This window comes from Ailuropoda melanoleuca, chromosome 9, assembly GCF_002007445.2.
Source record: "Ailuropoda melanoleuca isolate Jingjing chromosome 9, ASM200744v2, whole genome shotgun sequence".
NCBI lineage: Eukaryota > Metazoa > Chordata > Mammalia > Carnivora > Ursidae > Ailuropoda > Ailuropoda melanoleuca.
Genome location: NC_048226.1, coordinates 23,952,821 through 23,965,405, shown reverse-complemented (window position 1 = coordinate 23,965,405; position 12,585 = coordinate 23,952,821). Strand labels below are relative to the sequence as shown.

The 12,585-nt window shown below is 43.3% G+C and overlaps 1 protein-coding gene across 1 annotated transcript in view; it reads left to right on the top strand.

Moving 5' to 3' along the window:
• The window catches only part of ATP10A (ATPase phospholipid transporting 10A (putative)), a 192,718-nt gene that overhangs the window by 170,337 nt on the left and 9,796 nt on the right, over positions 1 to 12,585 (top strand). The window contains exons 14-16 of the mRNA XM_034668907.1: positions 2,232 to 2,416; positions 7,274 to 7,601; positions 10,121 to 10,197. Of these exons, the coding sequence (XP_034524798.1) occupies positions 2,232 to 2,416; positions 7,274 to 7,601; positions 10,121 to 10,197 (590 nt within the window). The remainder of the gene's footprint in view (positions 1 to 2,231; positions 2,417 to 7,273; positions 7,602 to 10,120; positions 10,198 to 12,585) is intronic.

The following is a 12,585-nucleotide window of genomic DNA, read 5'->3' as shown; positions in this document are numbered from 1 at the left end:
AGGGACCTCCACACTGTTTTCCAGAGTGGCTGTACCAACTTGCATTCCCACCAACAATGTAGGAGTGGCTGTACCAGATACGTCTGTATCTTTGGGGTAAACACCCAGTAGTGCGATGGCTGGGTCATAGAGTAGCTCAATTTTTAACTTTTTAAGGGACCTCCACACTGTTTTCAAGAGTNGACCTCCACACTGTTTTCAAGAGTGGCTGTACCAACTTGCATTCCCACCAACAGTGTAGGATGTTTCTCCACATCCTCTCCAAAAATTGTTGTTTCTTGCCTTTGAACAAGATATTTTTTAAAAAGAGAGAGCACATGCAGAAGGAGGGGCAGAGGGAGAGAGAAACTCTAACCAGACTCGTACTAAGCTCAGGGCCCCAACACGGGGCTTGATCTCACGACCCTGAGATCATGACCTGAACCAAAACCAAGAGTTGGACACTTAACTGACTGTGCCACCCAGCTGCCCCTGAACAAGATATTTTGAATACACGGAGACAGACATGCTCATTCCTCCCTCTTTCCCTGGATAGAAGGGAACATATCACAGCAGAAGTGATACTTAGGGTCCCTTGGTGGATGTCAGCTCTGTCAGATGGTGAAAATAGGTAGCCAGAGCCAGAGCACACACTGTCTTCCCATGCTAGAGCCAGTGGTCTGGAGGAGGGGAGAAAGGCCAAGACCAGATGGCCTTCCAGTATCTGGGTTGTCAAGAATATGCTCACAATGAACATGGAGGATAACATGGTTTTATTCCTAAGCAGACTTCGAGACCCACACCCCTGCCTCGTCCTTCTCATGGGGACTCCATGATTCAGACCTGAGGGCAGCTTGGGTGCAATAACTCCTCCTCCTTTCTGGGCCCTTCCCAAGTTCCCACTTAACCTTCTGGTGCATTCAAATAAAAGGTAGGCCCAGGTCCAACACACTGCACAGGGTGCATGAGACTGACACTTACCCCTGAGGGGGCTTCTGGAGAGCTGGTGATGCTCCTGTTACCTGAGCTCAGGGCTGGTTAAACAGGTGTCTAATTTGTGAAAGTGCAGGATATATTTAAGAAATCATGGTTTTTGTACATGTATTGTACCTTGACTCCACCCTCCCTGCACCTGCCAACTCATCTGTTCTAGGACGAGAAAGGGAAGTGGTGTCTATCTTAGTCATTTCAGGCTGTCATAGCAAAATACCACAGACTGGACAGCTTTAACAGCAGACATTGACTTCTCACAGTTATGAAGGCTGGAAGTCCCATATGAAAGTGCCGGCCAATTTGGTTCCTTAAAAGGCCCTCTTCTTGGCTTGCAGATGGCTATCTTCCTTCTGTATCCTTGATGGTGGAGGGAGATCATCTCTCTTGTGTTCCTTATTATAAGGGCGTTAACCTCATTCACGAGTATTCCACCTTCCCTCCTAATGCCATTACAGCGAGGGTTAGGGGTTAAACCTATGAATTATGGGGGCAGGGAGACACATTCAGCCCACAGCAGCCTCTCAGCACAGGGAACAGTGTGACATAAAAGAAAGGCAGGGCCAATGAGGTGTCCTCAGTCAATTCTGTACTTCTAGAGGGAAGGTAGAGACCATCTCATTAAGTGGATGATAGGGAAAAAACCAAGGCTGACCTGGAGAGCTCCTTTGTGCACTGGGTAGAAAATTTGTCCCAATATACAGAAGCCTGCATAGGGAAACCCACTGCTTATTGATTATGTTTGTGGAAAAAGTACATTCTGGATAATTTGGCTTTTAAGAAATAGTGTGCTTGTGTGGTCTGTTTAGACAGCTTACAGTACGCATTGCTGAGAGCAAATATTATGGATGTCATTTGGAAGCTTTGTATGGGATGGATGATTTTTAAAACTTTTTCATCCTTCAGAATATGGCTATTCCCACCAATCTCCCCACAAGCTTTGTTTCCAAGTTATCTGTTATGTTAAAAATTAGCCACATGTTAGAAAGCATTGGAAGTGCTTTATTGTGAGTACAGAGAATTATGTTCAGTGCCTCACAGTTATTCTGACTCATTCTTGACTGTGTCAATGAGGGAGCTGCTGAAAGTGTTCACCAGTGTCCAGAAATGATGAATCATCATCCACATGAGACAGGCATCAAGCAGGTCGCAGTCTATGGGGTCAAGCCAGCATCTTTGGTATGTCGGCAATGACGTTTGTGCTCCATCAGGGTCTGAGGGCATGTGTGGAGGGGCTCACCTACACTTGCACATTTGACCAGGTGCCACTGGGATTGAAGATCGCCTGCAGGATGGAGTCCCAGAAACCATTGCTAAATTGCGTCAAGCAGGCCTGCAGATTTGGGTTCTCACTGGTGACAAACAAGAAACAGCCATTAATATTGCATATGCCTGCAAACTGCTGGACCATGATGAGGAAGTCATCACCCTGAATGCTGAATCTCAGGTATGTAGGTTTCCAGGAGGCCATGCTCTGCCTGGGCCAGCTTCCTACCCACCTAACCCCCACAGCAACAGGAATGCCTTCCATTTCTTTGCCCTCTACCTCTGTGTTTGTACCTGTGTTGGGTTTCTGGCGCTTACATGTTCTTGCCATTGCCTAGGAAGATGTGGGATTTGATGGGATTTCTTAATTAAATCTCTGGACTTTATTAATGCAAAGTTCAGCCTGCTTTCTCCTGACCTAGTCATGTCAACAATATTGGAGAATTGTTTCATGAGGTCACGCAAATCAGCGAACCAGTCCATTCAGTACTGATGTACTCAGGATGGGATGGTTGTCTTGGGGATGCCCCACTGGGCACTTAGAGTTTTCATCCAGTCACATTTATCTATTTAAATCTCTAAGTATGTAGGGAGTATCTGCTTCTCATAAACCCGGCCTGGGCTCTGATTCCTTGAGTGAGCTCCCACTTGAAACATCTTTTTGAACTGTATGATGAGGTCTGATTCATCAACTTTTTCTCTTATGGATTATCATTTAGCTGTCACATTTAAGATGCACCTAGCCACAAAGAGTTCTCCTATATATTCTTCAAAAAGTTTTGTAGTTTATTGTTGCACCTTTAGACACATTCCATTTCGTATGGAATTTTGTATAGGGTTCAGGTCAAACTTCATTCTTCTGTATGTAGCTGACTAACCCAGCACCATTTGTTGAAAAGTCTTTTTTTCCACGAAACTGTCTTTACACCTTTGTTGAAAATCAGTTGGTCATGTTTTCTAGGGTCCATTTCTGGACATTCTGTCTGTTGCACTGACCTGTGCTTCTGTCCCTTCACCAGTATCATGCTGCCCTATGGGGTTTTTTTAGAAGTCTTAATATGGGTAGTTTTTTTGTTTTGTTTTTGTTTTGTTTGTTTTGTTTTTCTGATTATTCTCTGTTTTCAGTTCCTCCATTCCCATTTCTGCCTTCCTTTGGGTTACGTAAGCATTTTTTTACTATCCATTTTCATGTGTCTCTTGACAACATCACTTTACTTGGGTTGTTAAGCTTCTTTTTTTCTTTTTTAGAGATTACAATACGCATACTTAAGTCATCACTGTCTACTTACGATTAGTATTTTGCTGTTTCGAGTGGAATGAAGAAGTCTCATCACTCCATGTGTCCCTTTACCCCCTTACGTTGTAGATGTCTTCTATATGAAAGCTACAGAGATTGAAATCCTCATCAGATATTAATTTTTGCTTTCAATCAAAAAGCGTATTTTAAACAAGTCAAAAGGAAAAGAATAGCCCAGCTTATTTATGTAAATATTGACAGTTTCTGTCACACTTCTTTCATCCGCAGTGTTACAAGTGTCCTTGTGGCATTTTTTTCCCTCTTGTCTGAAGAACTTCCTTCAGCAGTTCCTTTAGAGTGGGTCTACTGGCAACAGATTCTCTTACTTTTCTTTATCAGAGAATGCCTTTCTTTCACCGTGGTTTCTAGGTGAAATCAAAAGTCCTCCAAACCATTGTTACCCTATAGCTAATGCATCATTTTTATCTGGATGTTTTGATTTTTTGACTTTTTTTTTTCCTTTAGTTTAAGCAGTTTGATTATGGTGTGTTTGGGCCCAGATTTTAGACTGATACTCTGGGATTTGCTGAGCTGCTTGAATCTGTGGGGTTATGTCTTTCACTAAATTTGGCAAGTTTTAGCCATTATTATTTCTTCAGATGCTTTTTCTGCACTGCAATTGCTCCTCTTCTGGAAGACTGATGACGTGAACATCAGGTCTTCCGGTTTGCCTCAAGGCTCTCTGAGGCTTTCTTCATTTTTTCATTTTTTTTTCCTCTCTTGGTCAAATTGGTTACTTTCTATTGCTCTTTGAGTTCACTGACTTTCTTTTGTTACCTCTACTCTGCTATTGAGCTCATTTAGTGACTTTTTATATATACGATGGTTTTAAATTTATAGAAAAATTGCAAAGATCGTATTGAGAGTTCCCATATAATCTACACCAAAATTTTCCTGTTATTAACATCTTTACAGTAATCAGTGAACCAATATGGACATATTACTTACTAAAATCTATACTCGAGTGCCTGGGTGGTCCAGCAGGTTAAGCATCCAACTCTTGATTTTGGCTCAGGTCATCATCTCAGGGTTGTGGGATCGAGCCCCACATTGGGCTCTGTAGCTGGGCGTGAAGACTGCTTGAGATTCTCTCTCTCCCTCTGCCCCTCCCCCACCTCTAAATAATAATAAAGAAAAGAAAATCTATACTATATTCAGATTGTCTTAATTTTTACTAATGTCCTTTTTGTGTTCTAGGATCTCATACAGAATATCACATTACATTTAATTGTCATGTTTCCTTGTGCTCTTATTGGCTGTAACAGTTTCTTAAATTTTCTGTTTTCGATGACTTGACATTACTGGTCAGTTATTTTGAAGAATACCCTTATTATGGGGATTTGTCTGATGTTTTTCTCATGACTAGAATAAAGTTGTGAGTTGGGGGAAGAACTCCATAGACCTAAAGTACCATTTTCATCATTTTATCACATCATATTAAGGGTACATTGGATCAACATGACTTACCACTGTTGATTTTATGTTTGTCCGCTTTCTCTACTGTAAGCCAGTTATTTTAACACCCTTTCCGTATTGACTTTTTGGAAGGAACTGACTATGCACAGTTTACACTCAGAGTGTGGAGATCTTTTCCCCCTCCTTGAGGACAGAGTATCTACATAAATTATTTAGAATCCAGTGAGCTTCTTATTTTGGTTAGGGTATTTTTTTGGTTCTAAAATTTCTGTTGGATCCTCTTTGTATCTTGATTTTTTCCTGAGACTTTCTTTCTATTCATTTCTAGAATGTCGACTCTTATTGGAGCATTTTTATAATAGCTGTTTCAGTCTTTCTCAAATAGTTCTGGTATCTGTGTCATCTTCGCTTTGGCTTCTGTTAACTGTCTTTTTTCACATGCATTGAGAATTTCCTGCTTCTTTGTATGCTGGTGAATTTTGGATTGTATTGTGGGGATTTGAATGACACTGGTTATTTTAAAATTCTGTAGAGAACGTGGATATATTTTAGGCAGGTAATCAGCCCTCTTAGATTCAGGCTGCAAGCTCTGAACAGCCTCTGGATGGTGGTTTCAATGTCAATTTTGTGTAGCCTTTGCCAAGCTACTAGAATCTGTCTCACATTTTTGCCACCCCTTAATAAAAGTTGGGAACTTGGGTGGCAGTCTATCCCAAGTTCAATTCTCAAAAGTCTTTGTTATGCAATTTAGGATTATGTCTATGTGTACATGGCTTGTGGGTGAGTTCAGGAATTAATAAACCATGCTATGGGGTCAGCTGGCCAAGTTCTTCCATCTTCACAATTTTTTCCAGTACTTACTGGTTGTCTGGGACTCCCCTTTCCAGTCCTCTGGCCAAAAAGCTGGGGCTTGAGTTCCCTTGCTCTACTTTGTACTTCTGCACCAACACCTCCATCCAAAGCCAAGTGGTGGTAGGACAGAGAGAAAAAGGCAGCAGTTATCTTGCCACCACAGGACCACAGCTTCTCTGATACAGTCTTCGGCAGCAAATGGTCCTGCTGCCAGCATAGCAAAATTGCCTGGGGCTGGGTTCAAGAGAATAAGAAAAATATAAATAAAAATGGAAGTTCCTCTATCTTCTCTGAGCATTGGGAGTTCTCTTTTCCACTCCCCTAGCCAGAATGGGAGGGCTTCTCCTGGAGCGCTCTCTGTCCCTGCCTTGGCGCCCACTTGCAGGTTCTATGATGCTTGTGTACAGACCAGGTGCTACCAGAAGGAAAATGGAAAATTCACCCACCTGTCCAGTATACTTAGAATGCTGGTCTTCCTCCTCATTGCAACAGCTCCTATTTATTTTCAAAGTCCTCAAAGAGTTGCCCTATGAATTCTATTTGGCTGCCATAGTTGCATTCAGTGGGGGAGCCAGGTGGATGTGGTCTCTCCATTTTACCTTAGCAGTGCTTGGTGCTAGCATGAGGGAGCTCATGGTGTTTGTAGAATCCTCTTCCAGTCCTGCCTCAGTTACTACCACTCCCAACCCCACCCTGGAAGCAAATCTCTCCCTCTTCATACCCTGTAACACTTTTGCACATCCTAGTCTGTAACTTACTGTGATCGTGTGTATGTTCAGCTCCTGCCATTTGTTCAAGGGCCAATAGCTGTGACTTCTCAGTCTTCCTTTTTCTTGTCTCACTTTTCTAAATACAAAAGGTCCTCAATAAGCACTTATGGAACACAACTGGATTTCCAGGGTGCATTGCAGGAAATTGGTTGCTTACCCAGTGGGCTCACTGTCCACAGAGGGCTAAGAATTACTTGCCTTCCCTGGAGTGTGTTTATTCTTGGAAATAGTCATCTCTCTTATGTCCCCTGATCCCTCAGCCTCCCCAATAAGTTTTCCTATTCTTTCTGGGATTCAGGTACAGTTTTGGAAGGGCATTGCCAATAAAAGCCTCAATAATTATGCTTTTTAAAACATTTATTTCCCTGGTCAACTGGAGAGCTTAGGGAAACACTGATAATTACACTTCTTTAGAGGATAATAACCAGCTAGCAGTCTTGCCACAGTATAGTCAGTCCTTCCAAAGTGAAGATGTTCTAGTCCAACCTCCACACAGTGTAATGGGCGATGAAGTGGAATCTTATCGAAACCCTAGACAAGCTCATTCTCTTCAATGTGGAAAGTCATCATCCTCAACTAACTTCCCTTCTGGACAAAGCCTGCAACCTGGTGCCCTTAAGATTATCAGACTGTCAGTGTGAAGAAGGTAACCCAATCTGTGATGCAGCTGAGTGAACTGAGCTTCCTCTCATGTCCATTTCAGGAGGCGTGTGCGGCCCTGCTAGACCAGTGCCTACACTACGTGCAGTCCAGGAGCCCCTGCAGTGCCCCTGAGAAGACCGCAGGCAACGTGAGCGTGGGGTTCTCCCCTCTCTGCCCGCCCTCCACATCCACCACCTCTGGCCCCAGCCCAAGCCTCGTGATCGACGGAAGAAGTCTGGCCTATGCCCTTGAAAAAAACCTAGAGGACAAATTTCTCTTTCTCGCTAAGCAGTGTCGGTCCGTCCTTTGCTGTCGCTCAACGCCTCTGCAGAAGAGTATGGTGGTGAAACTGGTGAGAAGCAAGCTCAAGGCCATGACCCTGGCCATAGGCAAGTATCCAGGCCAGCCAAACAGGGCCCTATGTAAATGAGTAGCTCCCATCTTATGCAGCTGCTTCCTCTGGATGCATCCAGGACTTTCCACCCCTTCTATGCTATACTGTAAGATGGGAAAACACTCCCTTGCTCTTTTTTCTATTTATAAAATCACACCCAATGCAAGAAAATAAGCAGCCTGTTCGAAATATAAAACATGGACTTGAAAACCATAAAATATGGTACATTTATAGCTATATTTATAGCTGTATATAGTAATACAGTGGCTCTTTAGGAAGACAGAACTTACACTGTTTCTTGGGAGACAGGAGACTAGAGATCTGCTGTCCCAGGTAGCCTCTGCCACAGCAGAGCCCTGCACGCTAAGCATTATCTCAGAACACCATTAAAAGAAGGTTCTTTGCAGGTGCTTCTGGTCACCATGAGCCAACTGGAATGCAAGACTCCATAATACCACAAGAACCCAGAGACTTAATGGTGATCAGAATCCCCATTGCCTCTAATCCTTTGAACTTTACTGATTGTTCCAAGACAAGCATGTAATTAAATGAATCCATCATAAGCCTATGAGTAGTTCCTAATCTTGCAGCATTTCCTTAAGGACTGTGCATCTAATGGTGGTTTTTCCTTGCATACTTTTGGCCTGGAGAGCCTTCTAGGGTTCTCTCCAGTGCTACCCAGTCCTCACCTACCTCCTCCCAGGGCATCATCCCCGCCCGCTCTGGTTGGGGTCCAATCTCCAGCCAGGTTCAGGGTCTCAGCAGCACCATCTGCTGCTGAGGACTGAGAAAGACTGCAGGTAGCCCATGGAAAGGAGTGTGATCCCCTCGACCCCCAGATATCAAAGTTTGATCTCCCTGAATATAGAATCCATACCTAGATGAGATTTGATTCTCAAATAAAGGATCCTAACCAGTCAACAGTATTTTCTGCAAAACGGTCTATACCAGCCTCACCTTGTTGATGTGGGACACTTCATTAGGGAGAGAGTTGAGGCTGGTAGAGCCTGGGTGTGAGGTGGGATGGCCTTAGTGTGGATGTCATGGAGACAGCCCTGTATATCTTGAGGGCTGGGCTGTGGTAACCACTAAGGGGAGTGAGATGAGCATAGATGTGAACACATGTTTAGCTACGACTCCCTGGTCCAGGCTATAGGAAGGCCTCAGGGGTGGGCCCCTTCCAGGAGAGGCTGTCTCAGTCCCACCTTTGCCCTCATGTGTCTGGAGTGGCCTTCAGAGCTCCCTTAGCAAGTGATGTAGGTCGGTGCTGAGGAGTGTGCAGGCTGGGTGCAGGCTTCTCTGAGTTCCTGTCCGTGGTGGCATGAGGCCCATGACCCTGGTAAGGCTGGTGTAACATATGAATGAATAAACCATATTTTCACAGCCTGGTCAGTGCCTGGTCAGCCATGAAATCACTGGTGTTTGGTATTCATTTAAAAAAAAAGAAAAGAAAAAAAAATAGAATCTCAAGGGAAAGGGAAAGTAATGACCCATCAGAACTTTAGCTCATTTCTTTGACCATGAGTGAAAGCATTGATGGCACCTAGTCCCAGGTGTCCAGTGGTTAATAATGTAGAGAACATGGTTGCCTGCCGTATCTCACTTTGGTCAGGACATTCTGAGGAAAGCTGCAGAGATTGTTAATGACTTCACAGAATTTCAATTTCACAAATATTGACTGATCATTCTTGTTGGGACCAGTGCAGAAAAAGAAAAATCATAGGACAGAGACATCCTGTAGCCATGTTATGAATCACTCTGATTTGTATATCTGCACTTTTTGCATATTTGAAACTTGGGAGGTACTCTGTAATTTGGGGCTGTCTGCTGCCCTATTCCTGAGTGACAATGACAAGCAAGTCTCTGCTTGCTTTTCCCTGAAGGTGATGAGATGTCTGACCTATGTCCTATGTTCCTAACCATTTTCTATCAGCAGCTTTACTGAATAAATAGAAGTTCTTCTTTATCACATCTTTAGAGGGCCTAAAGGTAAGCACAATAGCTAATAAGCTAGCTAGTAATCCATGTACAAAAAGAGCTCTACAGTTTGCTGGGCAGAATTTAAGCTCCTTTCTTCAGTTTAGAAAGCCGTTCATGTGAGCATGAATTAGAATAGCCTTTACTGTTATGCTCTGCATGTGATAAAGGCTAGAGCTCAGGGGGTAATAACGATGATGATGATAGCATCTTTATTGTGCCAGGCACCATGTTAAGGGCTCTCTCTATGGGTATATGAGCCAATAACATAGAGTGAATGCTAAACAAAACGGTAACCATGCCGGCCTGCTTTCTAAAATAACTCTTGATGTGACTGGGAGTTCCAGACCTCACGCCATGTTTGTTCTGACTGCTTAACTCAATTTTCCCAGAGCAGGCTCTGTACTTCCTCTTCCTCACTCATCCCATGACCCTTTCACAGGACTCAGCCCAGTAGGGACCCCGTGAAGATCCATCAAGCCGTTTGATTCTGTGCATCTCAACTCAAACGATTCTTCCTGCCTGTGCTGTTTCTAGGAGATGGAGCCAATGATGTCAGCATGATCCAGGTGGCAGATGTGGGTGTGGGAATCTCGGGCCAGGAGGGCATGCAGGTAAAGACCGACCAGGGCTATCCTATGTGACCAAGTGGCCCACTGTTGTACCTTGCCATGGGCTTTGTCCAACAAAACTAAAGGGTTGGCCTCCAATGTAATGTGATGCTCCCCTCTGCTAAGCCAGTAGCAGAAGATAAGGTAGAGGTGGCTACTTCTTCATGTTAATGAAGCAGTAAATAGCTTTGCCTAGGTCTGTAAGTATATTTTTATGAAATAAGTGGAACAAAGTGAGGCAAGGTGAGTCATCACCTTCACTCTGGCTATTTATGGCTCATCCTTGGAGGAAGGCATGTTTTTCTGTTCCATTTGAAAAAATGCTGTAGGACTGTTGGAACCTGGTATCACTGTAAAAATGGAATCTTGACTCACATGAAAATTTATCTCTGCCTTTTTCATTTGTCATTATGTTGGTTCTTAACATGATTCAGATGCTGAACAACTGAGTTAATTAAAACTAATTTTCTTCTGGATGTAGTACCACAACAATTTTCAACATTTGATTAACTTTGAATCATGACATTTTTTCACTTGGTGGAGACCTTAGAGAACAACGTATCCAGTTTCCTTCTTCTAAAAATCCAGATGTTGGTCACCATTTAGTCACTGATGCAATCAGTGTTTATTCAGTGAACACTTGTATGTGCCAGGGCTGTGCAGAACTCATTAATTTTCTTACCTGACATTAAAATAACAATAAGTTGGAAAGTCCCAAGCTAGAAACACAGTAGTTCCTCTTGGCCCGTCCTCAGCATGTACCTTGCTCTCCTCCTGCCCTCATTTGACCCTTGTCACTGTATTACGTTACTTGTGTGGTTTTAATTCTTCCATGAATCAGAAAATGCAGCCCAATGTTGGACTCATCCCTGCCGTTTAATGCCATGTGCATGGGGAGTGAATGGATGAACAAAATTCTTGGTTCATTCTGATGTTTTCACCATCATATCCACTGCATCTGTTTCCTATAGTGAAAAGCTGACCAGGGCAGTTCCTGTAAATAGCATATGCAGAGAAATGCACCAAGTAAATACATTTTGTTTGAAAGACTCTCAGGTTTGTGGATGGGGAGGGGGCTGAGCTACCATACTGCTCACTTCCTCAAGGCAGGGGCCAGTGCAGATATACACTTAAAGCCATGCAAGAAATGATGGGAACAGCCAAATGATAGGGCGTATCCTGAGATGAAGCTTTGGGTGAGCATAACTTCTAGGTAAGATGTTGTTGGATGCTTCTGCATTTATTTAAAGCTACACTTCTTATTGAGGATACATTATGTAAGGTGATGGTAAGGCCTGATACCTTTTCTTACTGCTCCAAGTGCTCAGGTTCCCAGGGAGTATTTTCCCTGCTTACATTTTAGTCAGTCCAAGAAGCAAAGGTGAGCCCTTTGGAAGATGGACTTTGTGGGATGCTGTGGTAACCCGGACACTAGAGATCTGAGCAGAGTCACCAAGAATGAGTGAGGGTATTTGGAGCTCCCCATCTTAGCCAAGGTGTGAAGCTTATCCCAGTTTGGCCAAGGAGATCCTGCATCTCTGAGAATCTTGGTCTTCATGGGGTCATCTGGTCCACCGTTGTTTATTGATCACCAGATGGGACCAAGCACTGAGTGGGAACTCAGGGTACACGGTGATCACAACATCTATCTGGCTGTCATGGAATGTCCAGAAAAGTTGGGAAGACAGATACATATTGTAAATGTACACAAGTAGTCACACTTGTAATAAATGCTGTCAAAGAGAAACACTGGTTTTGGTATTGAGCATTTCACAGGAAGGTCTAACCTAACTGGGAGCATCCTGGAAGGCTACCTTGACAGAGGGACAAAGAGTGGATTCAGGGCCTAAATTTGGAGGTGGGAAGGAGTGGCAGAAGGCTGGAGAGGAGTACACAAAGCCTTCAGACCCCGGTGTTGACCAGGAAGAAGTATTTGCTTTGAAATCCTTAACTTTTGGTTTAGAAAGCAGGCATTTGAAGGCTTCACACTTTTCTGTGATGTATAATGACATTATTCTATTTCACTTAAGGGACCACATCAAGTGTGATCTAACTCTTTTCAAGGAGTTATTTGACTAGAGGGAAATCAATTGAATTAAAAGCAGACTTACATTTTTGTGTAGAACAATCCTCCAATAATAAGCAGAAATCTTTTCCTCACATTTTCTTGAATTTTTTCCAAAGAGAGAAATTTGTTATATGTTATATGTTCTAAATTTGTTATAAAGTTCTAAGTTATTCTGGGTACAAAAAGTGTCATTTTGATGGCATTTGTCTGGCCCACTTAGTTTAATTATGTAGAACATGATACTGAGTGAAGTGAGGGGACACTTGCACCCCTGGTCATCTTTCCATGGAGGAAACCTGCTGTTCCCACTCCCTTCTGGGTGG